At 42.5% G+C, this 24,559-nt stretch overlaps 1 protein-coding gene across 5 annotated transcripts in view; it reads left to right on the top strand.

Moving 5' to 3' along the window:
• UNC80 (unc-80 subunit of NALCN channel complex) overlaps nt 1-24,559 on the top strand; it is a 136,309-nt gene that overhangs the window by 10,171 nt on the left and 101,579 nt on the right. For 4 of the 5 annotated variants that reach the window (XM_076342130.1, XM_076342129.1, XM_076342131.1 and 1 more), the window contains exons 5-15: nt 2,390-2,513; nt 4,313-4,386; nt 4,838-4,977; nt 8,878-9,139; nt 14,130-14,264; nt 14,897-15,119; nt 16,508-16,648; nt 19,637-19,905; nt 20,542-20,910; nt 21,684-21,830; nt 23,788-23,935. In XM_076342130.1, the coding sequence (XP_076198245.1) occupies nt 2,390-2,513; nt 4,313-4,386; nt 4,838-4,977; nt 8,878-9,139; nt 14,130-14,264; nt 14,897-15,119; nt 16,508-16,648; nt 19,637-19,905; nt 20,542-20,910; nt 21,684-21,830; nt 23,788-23,935 (2,032 nt within the window). The remainder of the gene's footprint in view (nt 1-2,389; nt 2,514-4,312; nt 4,387-4,837; nt 4,978-8,877; nt 9,140-14,129; nt 14,265-14,896; nt 15,120-16,507; nt 16,649-19,636; nt 19,906-20,541; nt 20,911-21,683; nt 21,831-23,787; nt 23,936-24,559) is intronic. The other variant, XM_076342132.1, reaches the window with a different exon arrangement.

Genomic DNA, 24,559 nt, shown 5'->3' with positions numbered 1-24,559 from the left:
TGAAGCAAGCCATTTTCAGCCCTCGGGAACGTCAAAGATCTGTGGCCCTTGTGAAGTCTTTGGGACCCTGGAACCTGCAGAAAGGATTGTGAGCTTTAGCTTGTTCCAGTGATTCTCAACCATTGCTCAGAGGACCTTGCTAGCTTTTCAGGGATTCCACCATGGGGCTGCCACTGGGATTTGTTGTTGTCGTTACTAATCATCATGATGCTAATTACCAGGAATGCATGATAGTGGTATAAGCAGTGGCAAAGACAACTGAGCATTCCTTTGTTCTGAAGTTGGAAGCAGGCTGCAGGCTTCCTGTCTGCCAGGGTCCCTCTGTTGGTTTTATGCTGAGTGCATCAGCTTTGCAGAGTGGTGTGATGAGGAGACATTTTCTGCATGCTCTGACTCCTGCCTCTGGTCTTTAGTCTCTCTGGAGGGCTGCTGTTTAGCCTTTATGTTTCCAGCTAGGCCTCATAAAAGAAACTGGCTCTGGAGAGTAGGTGCTTGGTAAAGGTCTATAAAGTCATGAAGTGATGGAGGCTGTTATCTGTTCTAATCCAGCCTTGTATGCTGCAACAGTTGAAGAAGATAAGAAAGTACAGGAGATAATCTTTTGGTTAAGGCAGGTGAAAGCAGGTCTGGAGAGCTAGATTCTTTCCCTACTTCTGCTACTGAGTTGCTGTACAGTATTGCTCAATGTATTTAGCCGAAATTTTTCATACTTGTTTACTAGTTCCACACTTTCTCTGTAAGCTACTGGGACATGACAGGAAGAAATGCTGAATTCTTCCCAGTGCTACACACAGAATGTGGGCTGCCCTTTGAATAAATGAAATGAAACTGGAGGTAGCCCCTGGCTATTAGAGACTAGATTTCCCATTTTTTTATATTAATCTTTCTGGGATGTAGTTTCCCATTTACAAGATGGGGTTAATAACAGTATCTCAGGTTTACCTTGAAAATCTCTGAGACCTGTAGCAACGAACATTGAAAAGCACGTGAAAACATGTGTGTTTCTGTCATCAAAGCAAAGCTCAAAAAAGGTGAGGTAAATGAGGCATGTAACTGGCTCACTAAGTCAGCATTGTCCCCTCTGTGTTTCACAGAGATAGAGGTCTCAGGGGAAGAATCCTATCTGATCAGGTAACCAAAGTAGTGCATGTGCTCAAGGAAGATGATACTTTGCACAGGCAGACCTAAGTGATGGAATTCCTAACTTCTGAGAGGATTTGTGTATTTAGCAATGTGTTTTTAAATGAGGCTTTTGGGTGGTGAGGGGGATGCCTGTAATCCTGTAACTTAACAACTGTAGATGAAAGTGTTGGCATGTCACGAAAAGCTAGCAGCGCAAAGTAAAAATGCAACACATGTTACTGCTACCACTTCCAAAAGCCTTGCAAGGTGCTCCTCAATAAAAGTAGTAATCCAAAACAAGCTTAGTTTATAACAAGGCTCATTATGACAAGATGGCACTAACAAAGAGTAGGGAATAGAAGGGCTGGAGAACTACAAGCAGTCGGTTCCTGCCATTCCTTTAGCTCTGTCTGCATCATTGATTTCAACTGCTGAGGCATGTGGAGCTATGTCAACAGGAGACGGTGGTGCAGCTATAATTATGCTGCCAAAAATGCTATTACTGTGTGTGTTTGCCTTATGGGGATAGCTGGACTATACCACCATCGGTGTCTCCTAATGTAGATCTGACCTTAGGTCAAGTAAGTGCATACCTGCACCTTGATCCTGCTAAGATTTACTTGTGTGCTAATTTACATGAATTCAGCTACTTACATATGTAAAACAATGACGGCACAAGTGTAAGTAGTACCAATGTCTCTGTATTGACATAGCTCAGGTACTAACAGTGCTAATAATAATAACAACATTATTGTATACTGCTATTTCATAGTAATTTGTTACATTTCATGTTTCCTCAATTTCTCGGTAGTGTTTTAATATTTAGTATTCTTATTCTTTTGGAGCAAGAAGTTCAAGTCTCGGAGTGTAAATCCTAAGGTTGAGATTGAATACTAAATATGATGTGGTTATATATGGTCAGAAGGGATGCTTTCTGACACAGGAATGGCCTTTTCTTTCACAGCTTAATGTCCTGGAAAAAATGGGGTTCATTAACTAGTATAGAAATTTCATTTGGAAAAAGCCTCTTGTATATTTTTGTATTGAGATTTCCCTATTATTTTTTAATAGCTATACTTGAAATGTATGAACATCTGCTGGGTAGTGTCAGTGGCCCTTGAGTTAGCATATACTGACCACAGAACTGCCCGTGGTATCACTCAGTTCTTGTAAGATCTGTGCATCAGAGAAATGACAGTCCTTTTAGACTGGAAACAACATTATTTTGTGTGAGCTTGTGTCATACAACCTCTGTTTGTCTTTCTAGGAGTCTGACCTGACATTTCGGTTGGCCAGTGGCCTTGTTATTTGGCAGCCTATGTGGGAACACAGGCAGCCTGAAGTTTCTGCCTTCAACGCCCTTGTAAAACCTATCAGGAACATAGTTACAGGTCTGTGACTTTGCTGTGGTAATGTAGCTCCTGAGAGCTGGGAAACCTTTCCTTTGTTTGCCTGATGCTGCCTTACGTTCTGTAGCCATCATATTTGAAGGAATATGTTAATCCTGCAGGAACTAGTCAAACCTTTGAGAGTAATTTAAGGTTGTTTCCCTTCAGAGTCAACTGACATTTGCATAATAATTAAATAGGAGATGAGAGAAATTACAAATAGGAAATGAGAAACTCTTCAGTAGAGGTATCATTTCCTGTCAGCCTCATATCTCTGTTTCACCATATCTTCCTTAGTTGCTAAGAAGGGCAAAGGCAGCAGCCTGACATGGGTGGGGAAGGCTTTCCCAGACTGGACAAAAATTAACAGTGAAGAGCACACAGTTGGCAGTGTAGGTTCTCCTCTGATCTAAAATTTGAATTTCACCGTGCTATGAAATTAAAAAAAGTAGTTTCAAGAGGCTCCAAAGAAGGCTTAGGTTGTGAATTTGCTTTTGCATACTGGAATGGGTTGCTCCTCCTTTGTACTTCAGCCATAATGAGACTGGAGTTGGGTGCTCAGGCTTCCAAGCCTTTGTGTCTGGCCTAGTTCTAAAAAACCTTTTTTACTTTTATTATTTCAGACAATAGTTTTGCATAATTCCTACAAGGTAGTGAATTGAAAGTGTGCGGGGTATATCGCTGTAGCATTGCTTGCTTGTTCTCAAAAGCATGGAACTGTAATTTTCACAGTAGTGAAAATGTAGTTCACTAAATCAGATTTTTCTGATGACAAGTCATTTTGGATGTCATATCTTGTTCTGAAGGCTTTGTAGGCCTCTGGGACAGTCCAGAATTGAAAAGATTCAAGTCTTTCAAATGATTTAAAACCATCTTTGATATCTAGTTCTTCCTCCCTCTGCTTCAACTTCTGGAATTAAAAAATAGGATTTCAGCCCTGGAACTAACAAAAGGAATTAGTCCCAAGTGTTCTTCGACTGTTGGAATTTTTTCCATAGGTCTGGAGTGTGGTCAGAAAATCCCTAAAGAATAACTTCAGGAGTAAAGTTTGGAATGAAAATACTCTGTTAGTTCTGAAAATGTTTTCAGCAGAACAGAAATAGAATATCAAGGAATATTCTGCTATCTTAGCATTGTTGTCTCAAATTGGGACAAAAAAGTTAAATTTACTTAAATTTTCCTTCAAACAACAAATTAAAAAAATTCTACTGAAGAAGCTTTGCAATGTTTTGCTTGGAATCAGTCTGATAGTAAGTCACATCTGAATAGCTTGCGATGTGACAAGATTTCAAGAATTGTCATCCTAGGCTTTGTGATGCCCCTGTTCTTCTACAGTATTGCTGATCAAACTTTCTGTATGACATTCGTGTGTGTCCTGTGATGAAAGCATTTGTCAAATTGGAAATCACAATACATTCTGAGAGACGTAACCTAGAAAAGGAGCTGAATATATGTGAAAATAGGAGGAGGAAGAGCTCCAAAGTAAAAGGCACTAGTATGCACAGGAAAACACAATTTGATGCCAAATGGATTTAGGATAAAATTTATATTCAAATTTAATTTTCAAGAAAGAGAGATTTTCGGTAGGCAATGTTGTTGACAACACAATTGAAAGACTTGTGCAAAAATTAAAACAGTCCTTTTTTCTTTTTTTTTTTTATGGCTGCGGCTAATGCCTAGGAAGTCTGCAGCAGAGAGATGCTGCTTTGGGTTTGTTTTTGTTTTCTGATTTATCCTTTCAGTGGTACATTTTAATATTAGAGATGATTCCTGAAATGTCCTCCTTTGACTTCTTTTCTCAGCTAAGAGAAGTTCTCCCACCAACAATCAGAGCGTGACTTGTGAATCCCCTAATCTGGACAGTGGACATACCGAGGTAAGTTCTATGCTAGGGTTAGACAAGGTTGAATAAGGAGCTGAGGGAGGGGGGAAATTAATATTGAAACAGCACTTGCAGTTACAACCCTGAAGTATTCTGTCTCCAGAAATTACAGTTCTTCACAGTTCTTCCGAAGGCTTCCAACTTTGTCTGCAGTAGAACCAAAGGGTATTGAGTATAGTTGTCAGGATCTCCTTGGCCTTATCCTATCTTATAGGATGGAAGCCTGATCTTACATATTTTCTTGGGCAAGAGCCCTGTCTTACCCTTTGCCTGTACAATGCCTCGTACTGAGAAGCCCCAGGCTTGATCAGTTTCTCCATGGTATTACCATGGTATTACGGTATAAGTAATAGTCATGTCTAAGCACAAATTGCAGTAAGAAAACTAATATGGGAGAGATAAATATGTTTATATACCTATTTCCTTTTATTAAAACTATCCGAAGGGACTACAAGTGGTCTGTGAGACAACCCAGCCAGATTCTGTACCTCCAAAGGCCACTGTTTCAGCATGTCATCATGGAAATTCCTTGGATGGAAGCGTATCCTCCCAAACCTCTCAGGAGAGAGGTACTGCACATCCCAGGTACAAACCCCTTCAGCAGAAAGTTAAGTTGGTGTGACTCAATGGTGGAGGTTGCAGAAGTCCTTTATCTTGAATCTGCTGTTGTCCGTACTCGCCAAGGGTGCTGGATGTTTATCTCAAACTTTTAATTCAACAAATCTCAGTTCTGGGTGATGAACAAGGTGGTGACACGATATTCAATGCCACTTTCATTGGAGAAATCTCTAGCTGGCCTGTTGGGACAGTTTCTTTGGTCTTTTCTGATATGTTGGTTTCTTATAATTAAAGACACTAACAAATAACCTGCAGGTTCAACCTTCCTTAGCTAGATTCAGCCTCAGGCAGCTGGTATCTTTTCTGGCTTCTTTCTGATTAAATTTGCTTTACCTTTAGCAAAGGATTTTTGCAAGCCTCTCTCCATTGCCTTCATTATGCCTTCTCTGCATCCTGCTGCTTAGCTTGCTTTAGACTACTGGCCCAAAGGAACAGACTAACAAAGAAGCGCAGCCATGCAAACATCCTCCCAGCTTGCCCTGTGGAGCTCAGGCCATGGTTTTCCAGCATGGCACTGATAAATTAACTTCTTTTAATCTAGATTTGGGCAGGTAAAATAGAACCAGATTTTCAGTAGTGCTGGCCGCTCAGTAGTGCCATAAAGTAAATGAAGCTGATGAGTGTTTTCAGGGGGTGGAGAGGGAGGGAAGCCTAGCTATATTTTTAGGTCTCTATGGATTTAGGAGTGTCACTTAAACTCTTCCTGAAAATTTTGGTCCTGTTGCTTATCTCTTTTGGGAAATGTCATATCCAGAACACTGCAGTGTTTTAAGAAATTGCTTCATTACAGAGACAGAAGAAATGTGGGATGGAGTGGGTTTCTGGATATAATCTAGGAACGGCTCTGATTTCTCAAAAAGGGCTTTGATGCACCCTTTCACTGGTGGAAAGGGCAAAGCTATTCTCTAGGGTTCTGATCCCATCAGGAGGCTTCCCTCAGGATTTTGTATCAATCCTGCTGTCGGTTCTGGGTCTTTATTTAATTTGTATTAATGTGAGCCAGTAAAACTGAAGTTGGGGACAGAACTGCCTTTCTATGTGTGAACACTACTGCTCAGAGAGTGCACAGCCATAAAAAAATAAGTAGCCTTTTAAGAAGACGGCATCAGGTGATCAATTTGTCAAGCTGGGTCTGGTGGTTGCTATGGGGATGAAGCTTCAGACAGGCTTTGAAGAGAGCATCATTATGCCTCCTCATTTGCAGGACTCATTGATCAGTTAAAACTGTACAGGGAGCTTTGGTTGCCAAGCAACAGACAACTGGGGAACAAATGTTGTTTACTCTACTTACCAACAGCCGCAATATTCCTTTGTCCTTGGGCCGGGGTTGAAGGAAGGCTGCCTTTCCTCTCTCCCCGCAGTCACAGGCAATCAAGAGCTGATTATACGAACACTAGGTTTCCTTCTAAATGAAGCACGGAGTTTAATTTCTCGTTCCTCAGACACTCCTGGAGCAAATGGCTTGTTCCTCTGATCCTGGCTAATTATCCCTGCTCCACTCAGTGAAATTCTCCATTTACAGAAGAAGCAAATAAAGCCACAGCTCTTTATCCAGCTGCTGTCTTGAACACACTGCCTGGGGAATAGACTTTGCAGGAAGGACTTTAGTGACAAATACTTCACAAGGAGAACATGCCTTGCTCCAAGCCGTGTTGTGCCTCGGGTTTGCCTATGCCGCATACAGGGGAGCATGAAAGACTGTTTAGACTCAGACACTGATCTGGGTCCTGCAAAGTGACCAATGCATCATCCTTTACATTTGCTACTGAGGTGATGGGCTTTATTTCCTTTGCTGAGATGCTTTGATTATCCCAGGTATCCTTATGGATTTTTTACAGGTTGCATCTATGTGACACAATCTTGACTGTGACAAAAGCAGCCTTCACCTTAGGTTTATAGGAAAAACTTTATAGCATGTTTCCATTTATGATTATTTTCTCCTTCCTCATTTAGTTTTTCAGGTTTTTATAACAGCTCATTTTAAAGTCATCAAACTTGGAACATTTCTACCTTGAATACAGCACTAGGGGAGAAGCTTTGAATCTATAGATTGCATATAGTGACATATGCTGACACAGACGGGCTGGTCTGCAGTCGCCAAGTGCCTTCAACATTGGCCTGTGGGGCTGGCAGCAAACCAGCTCCTGCAGGTTTGAGTTCTAGATGCGCGCATTGTTCCAAGCCCAGCCTTGCCACCTGCCCCCCTGTTTCCAAGCATGTAATATGGAGCAGGGTTCACATGATTCCAAGCGGTGTCAACGTTCACTGCACACTTCTTTCTCCTTTGCCAGTCCTGTATCTGTCTTGGATGCACAGGGCAGCTTTGTGGCACTGGGCAACGATCCAGCAAAACACTTTAAGCATGCACTTCCACTGAGCAGTGTTGCCGCTTGTTCCCTAATGCTTTGCTGGACTGTGGCCTTGGACGCCTCTGTTCAGAATGTGGTGGTACCCAGCTGGAGATGGGGGTGTCCTGTCAATGCTGTTTGCATGTTGTTTAGTAGAATTGATAATATAAATGGTTTAAAAAAAAAAAATATTGATGTTCTTGTGATGATTCCCAAATGCCTGAGAATACAATTCATGGAAGTGCTGTTGATTTTTATAGAATCCAAAAATCACAGAAGTACTCAGTTCACAGAGGTGTGTTTCTAAGACACCGAGTGGAAACATTCAAATTGTGTACTTCCGCAGGCAAAAAAAAATAGATCTCCAGAGTTCCTGCCCCACTCCCAGCATTTCACACCTTCTTTTGCCATGTGATTCTCATTCCTCTGAGTCCCTTTCACTGCTTCTTTCCTGACAGATTGTCTCCTAACAGCTAGCGACTCTACAAAGGGTAGATCAGGCCAGGTGTACTCTGCTGGGAGAGAAGTAGTGTAAAAAACAAATAATAAAAAAGTTGGGGCATTTTACTGCAATAAGATTGGCTCTGAAAACAGATACGATCCCTTTGAAATCTGAAATATCTGGAGTCTCATTTCTGTGGCTTACTACAGACATCTTGCTTTTGCGTGCACTAAGTTCTACAATACTTAGGAAATTCCGTACTAAAACCCATCAGAAAATGACACCACCTGAAAGGCAGGAAAATCATAATGAAGGCTAAAAATGGTCCTTTTCTCTAGCACACCTTGGCAAAGAAGTGTCCATAACAGTAACTTTTACTTGTATAAGAATCAATTTAATCGGTTCAAAGGGTTAACTAACTTAGCTGCCCTGCCTGCTCCTTCTTAAGTAAGGCCTGATGTGTACAAATGTAAACCATTCCTAAATATATATTACTAATATCTGAACAGCAAATGCTCAAGGATTGTCTGTCTTCAGCTGAACAAATTATTCAGCGCAGGTGCTGGAGGCTTATCTTCAGACCACAGTTTAAGAAAGCAACCCTGTCCAAGAAAACACTTAACAAGGCATGTATTTGAGTCCTCTAGGGAGCTGAAAGCTAAATATCCATTTACTTGTGTCTTCAGTAATGCTTTCCTCAGTCAGGGCCTTAATCCCAAAGGGTCAATGTGAAATGTCCCTGCAAGCTCAAGCAGGCACAGCTGTGTGCACATCCTGGTGATTTCTGCAGATGGCAGGAGAATGAGAATGGCTCACAGCTCTTGATGAGTGGCTAAATTTTAGGCCTCTTAGTAGAGCTCTTGGGTCTTTTAGGGTGGACCGGCATGTATGCTAGGACAGAACTGGTTTCCAGCAATCAAAGAAAACTTTGTGGTATCAAGAGTGACCCCTTAAGAACAGTTGAACATACAAACTTGGCAGATCATGGCTGAGTGGTTCTTTATGCAGAGAGCTGAGTATCTAAGAAGGGCTAAGGAGCCTGACGACTAACATTTCCACTCCTGCTTTTTGGAACAGGGTGTCCTTGGTGATCCCACCATGCCAGAAGTCTCGCTATGCCACATACTTTGATGTGGCAGTGCTGCGCTGCCTGCTGCAGCCACATTGGTCCGAGGAGGGCACACAGTGGTCACTAATGTACTACCTGCAGAGGCTGAGGCATATGCTACAGGAAAAGCCGGAGAAACCACCTGAGCCAGAGATCACCCCTTTACCAAGACCTCGCAGCAGCTCCATGGTGGCTGCTGCACCCTCTCTGGTGAATACCCACAAAACTCAGGTAAGCGGTTGCCATCAATAAGAAAATAGCAACAGTTGTGGTGATGCTGGGAAGTGATGGCTGGACAACTAGTGGAAAGCACAGCTTTGTTGTTGGTTAAACTGCCCGGAGGTCAGATATGTGCATCGATTCAGAAAGAGACCCTGAGAACAATGAGGGTTTTGGAGGCAGAATTTGATGCAGAGCGTCAGAGCTGGTGACTGCTGAAAGCTTGAGGGTTGATTTGGGATAATTAATCTAGGGTGAACTGTGATAACATTTTTTTTTAATGTGGGAATATACTAATGTAGTTGTCAGAAGAAATCAGACTGGCTTTGCATTATGGTGTAATGCTCAGGACTCACTGAGCTTCTTTGGTGTAACCCCTCAAAAGAGAGAAAAGGAATTGCTCTTGGTACAGCACTGCATACTCCAGGCAAACACTTGGATTAAAATATTGGAGTAGACTTCGCAAACAGTGGCAGTGAGCAAAAGCCCTCCATGTTGTTACCTCTTTCCCTGCTGTTATTCTTACTGCGTAACTTTTACCTTTATTTTTGCCAACAAAACCTCAATAGACAAACTGTCCTAATAGGTGTCAAGACTTGCTCCCTGTTTTGCTGGAAAAGGAACCCCAGACTCCTGACCTTGGTGCAGTAAAGATCTTTGTGTTAGAGCTTAAATGTTTTTTCTTTTGGGTAGCTCACTGTTTTTCCAGGGATAAAAAGGGGATGCTGCTGCAGCTTCAGTTAATGTCCTTGTTGATTTGTGCTACTTTTAGGTTGTGCACCCTTTTCCTGTCATGTGGGCTTTTAACAGCAAATTCTGATTTCCTAAGTTGATGGAACTGCCTAACAAAATTTAATACAGGTTCTATTTTTGCAATCCAATTTTATGACACACCTCAAGTAAAAGTCTCTCTCTTCTGTTAATGGTGCTGTCAAATGTCTTTTTTGAGTCAGAACTTTCAGAATTTTTGGTGTTTTTTCTTAAAATCCTTGCTGTCAGTATTGTAGAGCTCTGGCAGTTTTTGACCTGTCATTTTATAAGGGAGAAGGGTGAAATATCTTTTCTCCTGTACAGCCCAGATGCTCATAAGCCAGCAGACAAGCATAAACAATGTAAATATTAGTACTGTTATTTTTAAATCTCAGGATTTTATAGCCATTCTTATGATTTTTATGAGGGCTGGTGGTTACTTGTGGCTTTAAGGGCTCAGCCGCAGCAGTATTGTTTAAACTGTATTATACTTTAGTGTCATTTCTATAAAATGTTGCCTGTTTCATCCCTGTAAAAGCTTGACATATCTCCATAAAGGCCAGGTGATATGAATTACTATTCAGTCTTAATCTACCTTTGCATGGGGATTTTATAGGATTGCTGTGCATGTACAGAAAATCCTCCTTAACATCATCTCCTGGAGGGAGAATTGGAAGATATTGCTGTTGATGTGGTTCACTGTTTCCATGCATATACTGTCCCTTTGCCTTTGCTCATAACAACCTGGTTATTTTGCACATTAACAAGTGTAGCTACTAGTGCAACAGGGAGTGCAGTCAGTGGTTCTCAGCAGTGGTGGCATGGATGGGGTTCTCCTCCATAGGCACTGTTTGCACTAGTATTGTGCTGGTTCGTCTCTTTACAGTGAAACACTTCTCTCCTTTCACACACTTGGCTATTTCTTGCTCTTCCAGGCTGTTTCTCTTGCAGAAGATTCCTTTGCTCAGTTGCTCTTCACTAACATTTTTCTGTTAAATCCATTTGGCAATTCCACTGGGTACTTTCTAGCTGTTAATGTAAGGACTCTGTCCAGGGCATTCTTCCCTCCAGGGCTAGGTTTGATTGCTTTTGGTAACCTCTGTGTCAGTCTTGTGTATTTTTACTGTACTTCATCAAATTGGAATCCTGTTTAAAAAGGTTTCCAATTTGTTACGCAGAACAGCTGTGATGGAGGAGGTGAAACGGTCTTCCATGCAACAAAAGTTTCAGCTCGTGCCCCACTTCTTTACAACTCTGAGGACTGAAGTCTGGGCAACACACAAACACCTAGGCTTTGTTTCATCCCAGCCAACTGTAGGGACTTAACTGCTCTTTTTAAATTCAGAGTCTCGTCACGTAAGGCTCTCTGCTTGTCAGAGGAGAGAATGCCACCTCCAGAGGGCTAGGATTTGTCATTTCTTTCTATCAGCACAAGGGCTGAGACTTCACCAGCTCATCGGACACAAGGATATGCTCAAAGCCTGCTTTTTCAGTCTAGATCTTAAATTCCTAACATAACGTCATCATTTCTGCTCACAGGTTGATCGATAAGTTCTCAAAAATATTGTGTTTCAGGGGGATAGATTTAAAGTGCCAGGCAGAAACTGATTAAAGACAAAAACAGCTGCCTGCAAATCACATCAGGGACCAGTAGATTTTTCTGGTAAATCCACGTTCTTTCTATTGTTCTGCAGTTTATCAGGGTAACTTCCTGCATCTCCCTAAGCCTCAGCAAAACTTTCACACTTCTTGTTGGTTTCTGTGTGCCTGAAATCACATTTCAAATATAAGCTTGGGCTAAAGCAGTTGGGATCGAGAGAACATAAGAAACATCCTCCGTGTATCGCCTAGTAAACTGAACAGCAAAGTAGAAAAAGATTCAATGCAGCACTCAATTCTGCTAACACTCCTTGCTGCATAGGAAAAGGGGTACTGGATGGAGTATGAACAAAATGAATACTAGCTTCCTCTAGAAAGTGACTTTAGTCTAAACATATTTCAGACCTGGCAACATGTGATAAAGGAAACCTGCATTGCATCTGTATGCAGTGAATTCAGTATAAGGACAGGTCTAGGAAATGAAACCTTCAGAGGCCCACAAACCTCTACAGTCTTGCACTAACATTGCAGGGGCAAAGAGCCAAAGCTTAAATTAAGCGTAAGACCAATGCAGCTGTAGCGCTCGCTGCAATGCTAATATAAAGCCAAGAGTCTCAAGTGTAATATCTTGATTGTTGAGAGAAGTACTAATGAGCTGGTAGCCGTACAGTCATGGAGAAGGAAGGCAATAGAAAACAGAAACAAAAAAATTTAGAGTAGCAGCCCCAAAACTGTTTTGCTTTCTTAACCATCCTGTGCATATCATAATTGCCACATAGACTACTGCAAAGAATAGACACATTTTTAATCAGTCTTCAACAGGAGTGCTAGCTTGATTCATTAAAATACATCATATACCACACTGTTCATTTAAGGTGATTCTGTAATTTGGTTTTCTAGTGTTGTTTGCTTGATACCTACCCTAAGCGGATTTCAGAACTGGGACTGTGTCTTTCTGTGTGTTTGTATGGCTTGTATCACAGTAGGCCCTGATCCTCACTCTGTCCTTTTGGTGACCGTAAGCCACCTAATAAAACACTGATTTAGTAACTAATGGACAAAGATAATGAATCTGAAATAAATTCGTACAATGTTTTCCAGCCAGAAGAGGCCAGAGAGCTGTAAAAGCTGAGAACCAAGCCATATGAAATACTTGCTGGCCTCGCTGTTGAGAGCATCTAGATTTGAATCCTGATTTGCTGTCTATTGGATTTTACATATGACTGCTCCCCTGAATCTTTAGTCATATATGCAAAATGGTTTAAAAGCATACCTTGACTGAATGTGACTGAAAACAACTGTGAAGAGGAATCTTTCTGTTGTGTGTCTCCTTCATTCTTGTGTTGATAAAATCAATAGAAGGATTCAAGAGTAGTCTTTGATTAGTTTGAAAAGTCTCTGAAGAATGTGTGGTCCCCAGTAGCCCAGTACTGCAAACACTGTAACTGGTGCTTAAGACTTCAGCTGCAGAGACTGTCACCGGCTTCTGCTGGACTTTCATATGCATAAAACTGCATACTTGTGTATTGCAGAGCTCGCTAGCTCTGCAATATGCAGTCTGGCTAGCCAGAGTCTAAACTTCCTATACCATAGGAGTCACTTCATCTGTTGTTGGCATATGGGTATCTCTGGATTGAAAGCAAAAAGGTATATTAACGTGACCCAGTTGTCTAGCAGAATCTTTCTGATGGGGGAGCAAGGAAAAAGAACATCTCCATTGGAAACAAGCTGATACGTAGGCAGAATAAAATTATCCTGAGGGAATTTGGTCAGATCAGCTGCACAAACATCTCATGAAAAGTGTCATCAGATCTTTAATGAGAACAGATGGCCAGGAGCTGAGCTTATGCCACCTATTGTAGCAAAGCCTTTCTTTACAGTAGGCAGCTGTAATGTGTGTGGCTCAGTGCAGAAGGGGAGTAGGGGGCCCTCTACTGAACTGTCAGTAAATTAGTCTCAAGGTTTTCACTGTCGTGGGACATTCTGTGCTATAGCTATAGGGGCTTTCACAAATATGAACTATGATGAGAACTATGATGGACAGATCTTGGAGCACTGTTATGACAAGTGAAGGATGCTTACTGACGTAGAATTCTTAGGTTTCTTTAGTGAGTAAATAAAATTTTTACAAATCAAGTCTCTTGAAGGGGCAGTGCTGCTCATTGCAGTTCAGTTCCAAAATACATGTTTAAGGGCATATGTTATTAAGGGCATATTCTCTTAGATCTTAAATAAAACGCTTCAAAAAGGGTAGCCATTGTGATTGCTCATAAATGTAAACCAAGGCCTCAAGAAGATCGTCAGCTACCCGGAATCATACCTGGGATCAGAATCAGAGTAGAACAGAACATGAGTCTTCCATGCCAGTACCACACTGACAGCCACGCCTGAGGCTTTCTGTGGCAGCACAATGTGCTGTACTTTTTTTCTGTGGTGACAGAAATGTTAGACAAGGTAAATAATTCTGGGAGTTTCTAAATTTTGTTTGTTCATTTGTTTTTCTTTGAAAGGGTGAATAGTGTTTTGTGTAATGAATTGAAGGTCCTTTTCCTCTACAGTGCTCCTATAACAGCTCTTGGAAGTAGCTCTTTTTTTTAAAGCCGATTGTCCTCTATTTCTCCTTGTGCTTATTGTCTTCTTTTGAGAGCTGCAGGATCTTACAATGAAATGTAATGAGGAAGAAAAATCACTTAGCACAGAGGCATTTTCCAAGGTTTCACTGACCAACTTGCGTAGACCAGCAGTTCCAGATCTCTCCACAGACCTGGGGATGAACATCTTCAAAAAGGTGAGTGGAAGAAAATTGTACTTTAATTTTCAGGAACCTCAACGTCCTGCTAAGCAGCAGCTGAAGGTCTGCTTGGACTATATATTCATGCCATATGTGAGATTGACATCTCTTTTCATTGGAAGTGATTCTGCGTGTTATTACATAGGTTTTTATATGCACATTCCAAACACCACACTGAAATCTTTACACAAATAACTGTCCTGCTGAAACTGCATGAGGGGAGGGTACTCAAAACAGTGCTGATTTTTAAGTGCTGGTGCTCACTGTAGTTCCAGCTAATTCAGTGGGTTTTTCCGATGTTTTTACCTCATGAAGCTTTGGGTTTGCAACCATCCAAGATACTTAGCAGAGTTTTGTGGATTTTACGAATCTAGCTCATGGTCTGAGAATGTCATTAAGTTCTACAAGGGCATCCATCCCAGCCTAAGGGCAAGACTGAGTTCCTTTAAATACTCATATGGTCCCAGAGTGCAGATAGTTGCTATCAGGGTAAATGGCCAAGATACAAAGCTCAGTGTGGAAGGTTACACTTGGGCCACACATCTGTGTTTTCTTTTTTCCTCAAATGGTAGTTTGCCATGCTTCAAAGCCTCTACCTGCTCTCGTATTTGCTCCTCTTCCTCCTGCAGTTTAAGAGCCGCAAAGAGGACAGGGAGCGTGAGCGCAAAGGGTCAATTCCTTTCCACCATACTGGGAAGAAGCGGCAACGAAGGATAGGGGTGCCCTTCCTCCTCCATGAGGATCATTTGGATGTCTCGCCCACTCGCAGCACTTTCTCCTTTGGCAGTTTCTCTGGAATCGGAGAGGACCGGCGTGGCATTGAGAGAGGAGGATGGCAAACCACCATATTAGGTAAGATAGTTATCTCTGCCCCAGGTTCTGTGTCATTCCTGTCCTGAACATTCAGAGAACAAGAGAGGCTCTTTATTTCTTCATCCATCCTATTGCCACCTTATGTCCTTGGCTCAGTTTGCAGCATTACACACCTGTTTGTTTGTAGAAGTGGCAACTGTACTGACAGCAGACCTTGAATGACTTATGCTTTAGTTCACTTTTTCCCTGAAAACTGCCATCTTTACTGGAATAATAGCTACTGAAGCGACCTGTAGTCATGTCTGTACCACTTCAATACACTTTCTTTTAGTGCAAGCATTGCACAACTGCAGCTTAAAATAGATTCAAGGAATGGTTGCATCCTCTTCTTTTAAAGAGAAATCTCTGGAGAGACAACAATATGGTCATTAGGAGTATGGCAAAAAATATTCACAGTCTTCCTCAAGTGGATACAAAATAAATAGGGTATTATCTCAGATAGTGAGGCTTACGCTGTCTTGATATTGCAAAGATACAGTGTTTAAATCTAAATACTGGCTCCTTCAAGCTTCTAAGTTCACTGAACAGTGTCTAGGCATTTTTTCTGTTTCACAAACTTATTCCTAATGTCATAGATTTTCATCCTGGCACCCTTTCTTAGAGATGATAGGCAGCAAAATGATTGCCTAAGGCCATGCCAGAGCCTTCTCATTTTCACCGGCTTAGATGGCATCCTTTGGTAAGCTCTCCATTGTAAACATGTCCCTCTTTGGGACACAGGACAATGAGCTTAGCCAAGTGAATTCTTAAAGATTCACATGTGTTCTGTCAATGGTTAATACACAAACACCTACAGATTTGTACAAGAATAGCAAACTTAGTATCCAAATCCTCTTTCCCATATCTTCAGTAGCTCAAGAAGTTTGTTAGATTTTGATCTCAGGGGCTCCAGATTCTTGTCCTGGCTTAACTTAGAGTTCTTTCATTCTGATATCCCGGTAAAATCATGTATTTCGGATCCAATGGTCAACAGATCCTTTGCTTTAGCACTCCCCATCCTAATACACCTATTTCTTTTTGGACAAGGGGAGAAGAAACCAAATTCCTATAACTTGCCCCAAAGAGTGGATTCTTTCAGTGCTGACCAATCTTATTTTCCTGAAGCTGCTGGAGGGTGACAATTTGGGTGTCAGCTAAACCAGTATGTGCTGAGGGGAAGAGCCCTGCAGAGAGTTTTTACTTTCAGTCTTTATGTCAATGAACCCCTACGAGTTATCCCACTACAATGTTTGGTTCTGCTTCACAGGGTCCTGGAAGGCCTTGACTTTTGCTGACTCCAATCCTTCAATTTCTAACCTCAGTTACTGTCTCTTGCTTCCAAGCACCTCTCAGATGAGTAAAATAGCCATGTCTTGTCTTCACCCTAGGAAAGTTTACCAGACGGGGGAGCTCTGACACAGCAACAGAGATGGAGAGCCTGAGCGCTAGGCATTCACACTCTCATCACACTCTGGTCTCTGATCTGCCGGACCACTCAAACAGCCATGGAGAGAACACAGTCAAAGAAGGTAAATTTAACACATCAGGAAAGAAACGTTTCATTGAAATATCAACTCCAAGAAGCTAAGTGTTACTGTTTCCATGTATGGGTATATGACTAATTGTTTTTTCCTTTTGTTTTTCCCGCATCTCTTGAGGGTTTTTTTGTTCTGTGTAGAAAAATGTTCCAAACCTTTCATGTTTATCTGGTGCAGTTTGTCAAAAAAATTGGCAGCCATCAGCAGGGAGAAGGCAGGGGTTGGGGTTTTTTCGCCTTACCACAACACAGCACAGAAGTTTGGGCAGAAACTTGGGATTGCTAACTTTAGTGGTTTCATGGGGAATCTTGTGGTATTTAATGCCCCTTCGCAGACCCCAGCTTCTGGATTGTGCTCAGAATCACAGTTTTTCTCTTAATTCCTCTGGTTCCAAATAGAAGCCTGCCTTTTAAATTTGCTTGGAATCTCCCTGGGGCCCATCTGTCTTGGAGCCCTCTGCAGAAATAGCAATGCCAGTGTGACCACGATGGGAGAGCCTCTGGTGGGATGAAGTCTGCTCCAGAAGGAAGAGTCTTTCTATTGGCAAGGCAACACCACCTTTGTCAAACGATGTTAGCCAAGCAGAGAAAAGCTCTCTTCTGTCAGCAGGGCTGTCTGCACCAGAGCACTTTGCTGGCACTGCTCCTATTGCTTAAACACAGTGAATTTGTTTTCTCCCTCATGCCTAGTGCTACTGGCAAAACCTGGTCATAGAAATTGGGCATCACTTGTGGCAAGTGCAACCTTAAACCTTGATGAGGGAACAGGATATCATACACCCCATGGAGCAGGGCACAGTCTGTCTCTGCACAAGCTGTCAGGCAGCATACCTAGGAGGCTACAGATGCACTCACATGATATGTGCTGTAGCCTTGGAGCTCTCAAAGATCTATGCTTTTTTAGCACAGCGAATCTGAATAGTCTGAGAGAGGATGGATTTGCGTCAGCTCTAATCCAGCCTGGGCACGTCTCCTTCATCTTGCTGTGTGTCTCCTGGGCAAAGCTCTTCTCCTGGATAAACTTTGTGGAGTATGTCTTCCCGACCTGCATTCGTTCTATAGGACAGTAATCCCACTCACTACACCAGCTTCCTAGCCAAATATTTTCTAAAAGGTAGCCATATGCAATGCTTGTTTTTCTAGTTTTCTAGTTTTCTAGTTGTACCCCAGGTACAATTGTGCAGCAACTATATGAATAAAAGGACAAATCATAATATTTCTAGTGATAGTCTATAACTTTGAATGAACCGTTCTGTAGTTAGAGAATAAGTACAAATATTACATATTTCTTTTGTTTTGTGTGACCAACTATATCCAAGCATACTGGTCATTCATAATTTCCTGTCTGTTGTCTACTTTCCCTGGCCAGGAGACATTTGCTAATAAACTCATTTCTTCTGGCTGACGCACTGAAAAGCAGAGATAAAAAATTAGTTATGTCCTAGGTAGCTGCTCAAGAGGAGTCACAGGTACATGGACACATGCTGCAGGCATGCATGGATGTAAATGGAGAGTCCTTAGTCCTCCTTCCCTGCCTCTGTGAGTCCCATCCAGCAGTCAGCCCTATGAGTGATAATGAAATAAAGGTGCAACACAGGAAAAGTTACTTTATGTAGGATTTGGATATGGATTTTTGTTACCCATTTCAAAACAAACTAAGCAAAACCTTAGTGAAACAAAAAATAGCTACCCTTGGATAACCATCAAACTTGGTAGCTCAGGAACAAAATTTCCTAATTCCATCTTTATTTTTATCTTCACCATGCAAATTTCAGTGAATGTCATTAAAAAGTCACACTTGCCAGCAAGTAATCCTGGAATTACAGGCAGCTAATTCCTGCCCTGTTCACTGACCAAATTGTAGCCTAGTTCAAGGTACTGCTATCGGCCTCAGAACATTTCTTGTAATAGTGTTAGTTCAGTGCTGGCAGGGTTGCACAGGCTATGAGGAAATGTAGTCACCACTCTGGCAAGTTGTTATTTGCATAATTAAACCAGTCCATTGCTGAGTCAGTGCTTGAAGATTCTTATTAGATGTATGTTATTTTATTCATTAGAACACATTAAATAGCCTTAGGTGGAGGTTCTTTGTTATTCCATAGCCCTGTTACTGTACTGTCTGGCAGAAAGTGGTCCAATCAACACTGTGGGACACATACGGTCTTTCTACACTACAGGGTGTATAAACCTACTTACAAAGCACTAAGTGTGGGAAATCACTAGCATCGTGGCCTGGAGTTCAGCATGAGTTGTAAAACCATGGTGAATCCTTGATAAAAATTGGCCTGTGTAGCCAAAATGCTGTCACTGAGCTAACCAATTTAAAGTTAAGCTTGGCTGTGTCATGAGGTCCCTTCTCCGAGCACTGTGAACTTAGACACCACATTGCCTTTCTCATCAGTCCACTTTGCATTTTGGAGGTGGTTTAGACTGTCACAGGTACTGTTAGGAACACACTGCTCCATTTTTTTCAACTGGTGTGATGAAATATTTCAAACTGGTGTGACTTAGAAAGTTGTTCCAAGTTGGTGCTGCTGTTACCCTGCCTTCACTCCTGCATCCAGCTGCAGAGTCCTTCCTCTTTCCCTTAAGGAAAAAAGTGCTGCTTTTAAGACCAGGCACTGAACCAATGCAGGGAGCAAAGATAGCCAAAATCTAATCCCCCTTTTGGATTAGATTTCGACAGGCTGAGCTCCCTGATCTGCTTAACTGCCCAGTTGACTGAGATCAGCTTAAGCTGCCATGGAACTGTACTGCTAGAGCAAGCTTGGGGTTGTTCTAATTTACACTGGCTTAAAGGAATAAATGAATCTATGCTTTCATCCCTGTACCCATGCTAGGAATTAGGAACCTGTCTTGTCTTTCAGCATTACAAGCTGCATTAAGAGCTGCTCCCTTCTTGTAAACAAGGACAGCCTCAGTTTGCCATTTCATAACTCTAGAGATGGAAATTTACAGGTAGCCATTTTCCTCCCTGCAGTGCGGTCCCAGATCTCCACCATCACTGTGGCCACCTTCAACACTACCCTGGCCTCATTCAATGTGGGCTATGCCGATTTCTTCAGCGAGCACATGAGGAAGCTTTGCAACCAGGTGCCTATCCCTGAGATGCCCCATGAGCCGCTTGCATGTGCCAACCTCCCACGGAGCCTGACAGACTCCTGCATCAATTACAGTTGCTTGGAGGATACGGATCACATTGATGGAACCAACAACTTTGTCCACAAGAACGGCATGCTGGATCTCTCGGTAATTGGCAAGGAATGAGGAAAGCCAGGTCCCTCTTCTGTCAATATAGCTGTACCATTGAGATCAGGGGTTTGATGGGCTTTTCCTCCACCTCTTTATATGACTTCTCTCAGCAGTACATAAAGGTCAGTCAGATACATTTGTGCATATCATAAAAGTCTCCTCTGAGATACTGCAACTCCTATTACTCCTTGCAAGGAGCGCATGTGCATGTGGAATGCACACATCAAATCTTAAGTGATATTATTTAATGGCTGTGTTCCTGGGGCATGCACCAAGTTCCCTATAAAATAGTATAAAACTGAATAGCACCTTTCTTCTAATGGCACCTTAAAACTCACCTTTTCTGCATTCCCCTTAATGACTTGACAGCTCCCGGTGCACTGAAGCAGTGTTCTCAGGCTCACAGATGTCATCTCATGGTTTCCTTTTCTGCCTGACTGTGCCCAGCCTGTGGTTTCTTGTCTTACACCTAGATTGTAGGCTCTTGGGGTTGAGGGTTGTATGTACTTCATTCTGAGTTTGTACTGTGCCTGCTATAATGAGTCTCTGGTCTGTGACTAGAATTTCCAGGCACTAAATAGTACTAGGAGAGAAAATAAGTCTGACTTTAAATACAATGTTTGAATCTCCCAGGTGGTCCTGAAGGCTGTTTACTTGGTTCTGAACCATGACATCAGTTCCCGGATTTGCGATGTGGCACTGAACATTGTGGAGTGCTTACTTCAGCTTGGTGTGGTGCCCTGTGTAGAGAAGGTTCGGAGGAAGAGTGAGAACAAAGAAAATGAGGCCCCTGAAAAGAGACCAAGTGAAGGATCCTTCCAGCTCAAAGGGGCTGCTTCTGGTGGTTCAGCTTGTGGATTTGGGCCTCCCCCAGTTAGTGGAGCTGGAGATGGAGGAGAAGAAGGAGGTGGTGGAAGTGGTGGAGGCGGTGGAGGTGGAAGTGATGGAGGTGGTGGAGGAGGAGGAGGGCCATATGAGAAGAATGACAAAAAACAAGAAAAGGTTTGTCTTGCTTTCCTTTATACAATTCCTGCATGTACTGTAAGATCTGTAAAGATTGAGTATGCATGTGTATACAACTGCCCTTCTGTTTTCCCTCCTTTTTTTTTGCACCACAATCACAAATTAATTTGTTTTGCTCTCGTGCTCACTTGGGGTTCCACTGAAGAAACACAATTGGGAATTCAAGCACTATAACCACTCCAGCGAAGCAGCTGCCAAAAGCAGGTTTTGTGAGCCTTGCATGGACATTTTCAGTATCTTGTAAAAGTGCCTGAAACCCTCAATCACAATGATTTTTTTCAGGTTTATTATTCATAACTTATAAGGAAAAACAGAATCTAGTGTGTGAACACAGGTTTTTTTCTTTGATGGCCAGAAATCATAATGTTTTCAGTATTGCTATGAGAATTGGCCAAGAGATGCTGTTGCTGACCTCCAAAGTTGCAATTTGTAGTAGCATAATACCTAAGACATTTTTAAAAGGTGCTTGTTTTTCTGCTCAAGCAAGCCAGTGCTCCATTTTTCAGGAAGAATTTTTTGAAGTAAGTGCTGAATGGTATTCATAGCAGCATGTAGGGGTTTTTGCATTCATAGCATTTAGGGGGCTGGTCCCTAAACTTGAAAAATAATTGGAGTAAGCATTTCAAGAGTAAGAACTCAGCAATGGAGTGTCTGAGAGGATAGATGGACAGCAATTTGTTAAAAGTAAATGCTAACAAAATGCCAGTGGTTGTGCCAGGGTTTCACACCATCTTTCCCTCTGTGACTCTCAGGATGAAGGCCCATCTGTCAGCACCCATAGGCTGGCACTCACAATGCTGATCAAAATTGTGAAGTCCCTGGGTTGCGCCTATGGTTGTGGAGAAGGACACCGAGGGCTCTCTGGAGATCGCCTGAGACACCAGGTATTCCGGGAGAATGTAAGAGAATTAAAGCTCATTAAAGCGTCCCCCTTGTACTTTTGACATCAGCTGCTAATATTGCTGTCTGCCCCCTCTGTAGCTTTCTCTGTATTGGCAGTAAATGTGTTGCTCTTTGCCCCAGCTCACAGTATGTGTTGCAGCCCAGCCATAGCAGATTTTCAGCTATCATGTTACCTTCCAGCCCCTGGGGCTTGCTAAGAGCACACTTGAGGTCCAGGGTGCTTCTGAGTACCCCAATGGATGGGTTGTCTGGGAAGGGACAAATACATGGGACCAAATCCCCCATGTGAGCTGGTGTAAGTAATTTTTCACATTGATGGTACCCCAACAAAGTACGCTATTTACAAGAGGTGCAGCTATCTCGGGTTGCATATCTGAATCCAGAAGTCTGAGGTGTAGTTATGTCCACCTTTCCTAATGGCGATTATGACTGATTGCTGCTGGGCTGCTCCGTCAGCTCCTGGTAGTTGGAGTGCACTGTGCTTGCAGGCATGTTAGTGTGCCACAAGGAAGTCGAAGACTCATGCCCTATTGAAGGGCAGGGTGGATTGTCACTGTTGATTCCTTACATTTTTGGTTCTGCCCAAGTTGAAGCAGTGGAAAGTGCCCAAGATGTAGCCCAGATATCTGACTTCATCCAGAAGAGTTTGACTCCCTGAGATCAGTCCAATGCCCTGTCAAATGTGGGACTTTCAAAGGCTTTCTCCAGCACATGCCTCCTCCTCGCTTCCTGTGCTTGCAGCAGAGAGCATTTCTGATGACTGTAATGAGAATTTACACTGTGCCCATCCACAGTGTGGGTGGGAGCCAGGTGCTTCTCCATGGCTTTCGTTAGCCTGAGCTATGCCAACAGTGTTACAATTTGGTTCTGGGATCTGAGCTAGATGGCTCAGAGGTGGATTGGCTGCCTCTGTGTCATGCAGCATTCTTCTCTTAGCTAGACTCCGGAGTACTGAGGAGACTGCAGCAGTAACGTTAGTTCTGGACACAACGGGACAAGATGGGGTAAGAGAGTCCCAGTGGTAACAGTAGAAAGGTTCTGCACAGAGCACTGGTTGAACATATACCATATTCACCAAAATGTCAGTTAGGCTTTTATGTTGTGTTGGAGCTGAGCCAACAAAACATTTAGGCCTATGCATAACATTAGGCATAAATGAATAGGTCTCTTGGAGCCAAGGTTCCTAGCAGACTGATTGAATTGAGGTCTTTATGGGAAGAGATTTTCCTACGCGTCTAAGTCTGCTGCATTTTCTGTGCATTTGTCTGGCCAAACTGCTTTGCATGCACCATTTGTGTTGACTGCATGACAATCACATGTCTGAGTTCACTGGAAAGTTAAGCACCCTATTGTAGGTAGCAGGAGAGTTCATGTTTCCCATAGAGCTGATATTTCAGATTCTCTAACTCTAGCCTGCATGGGGTCCCAGTAGGATGGATACTTTTGTGATAAGAAGTTGACAATTAATAGCTTTTAAATAAAAAGCTAATGTTTTGCATGATATAAATTGGTCACTGGGTACAGGTGCATCAAACGGGTTGGGTCTGAGCCAGAGGCTGAAAATCAGATGCCTGAGGCTAAGAACCTGTTTCATCAAGGCAATAAGCCTTGACTGAGGTGGTATATTCCTACTTCATTCATATTCAGTGAGATTTTACCTTGGGGTTGGGGAGAGGAGGAGAGGCCTTGAGACATGGCTGGCAGTGACTTCACCACCACCTCTGAACAGTGGCACCCATACTGGTGCACTGTCTCCTTGTGCTGAACTTCTTGTTTGCTTCAGAGGCGAACCTGTCTTCTGTTACAGGACCCGAACCTTCTGGCTCCTAGGGGAGGTTACTTTAGACAGCATGGCAGAGCACTGGCTAAGCAAGAGCAAAAAATACCCTGCTCCTATTAGCAAAACTCAAACACGTACTTTGATGTGATGTGATTTGATGGATATCGTTGCAGGCTCAGAACTGCCTCACAAAGCTGTACAAACTGGATAAGATGCAGTTCCGGCAGACCATGAGGGATTATGTGAACAGGGATTCTCTCAATAATGTGGTGGATTTCCTGCATGCTTTACTGGGATTCTGCATGGAGCCAGTCACTGACAGTAAGTATAGCTGGCATCAGAAACTCTCACTTGAATATTCCCAAACTGTACCATCAGAAAGAAGACACACCTTTTTCTTTTCCTTCAAAAAAGAAAAAAAATGTGAATTACTGTATTGAATATACAGACTGTATCCTCAGTCAGTGCGAGCCAGGGGAGTTGGCTCCCGTCTTGATTTGACCACCCAGTGATCTCACCTAGTGGTCTTGCATCGCCCGGTACATCTGAAATTGAAGGCCTCTCTTTTGATTCATCCTACCTGTTGTTCATGGTTCTTCAAAGAAAATATTTTCATTCAGCTATGCCTCAGGCAGGAAGTTCTCTGCTTCATGACATGACCAGGCGCCAGCTGGAATGGCCTGTTTAATCCAGGGTTTAGTCTGAATGGAGATATAATTGAGCATTAAAACCCTCTGTGGTGCCTCAGGTGAGGCAGTAAATAGCAAGAACAGATTGAATAAACAAGAACATGAACACACAGATGCCTGTGTAACATGCCTGCAGTTACAAGCATGTGCGCAAGTGTGTCTATGTGTATGTATATATGTTTTGGTTTTTTTTTTAAGTTAGGAAAATTATTCCAGGTGCTATTAGAATGACCAAATATTTATGCTTGGTCACTGC

The sequence above is a fragment of the Aptenodytes patagonicus genome, chromosome 6 (genome assembly GCF_965638725.1).
Source record: "Aptenodytes patagonicus chromosome 6, bAptPat1.pri.cur, whole genome shotgun sequence".
Classification (NCBI taxonomy): domain Eukaryota; kingdom Metazoa; phylum Chordata; class Aves; order Sphenisciformes; family Spheniscidae; genus Aptenodytes; species Aptenodytes patagonicus.
The sequence above is the reverse complement of the archived record's forward strand: the minus strand, read 5'-3'. Positions and strand labels throughout refer to the sequence as shown.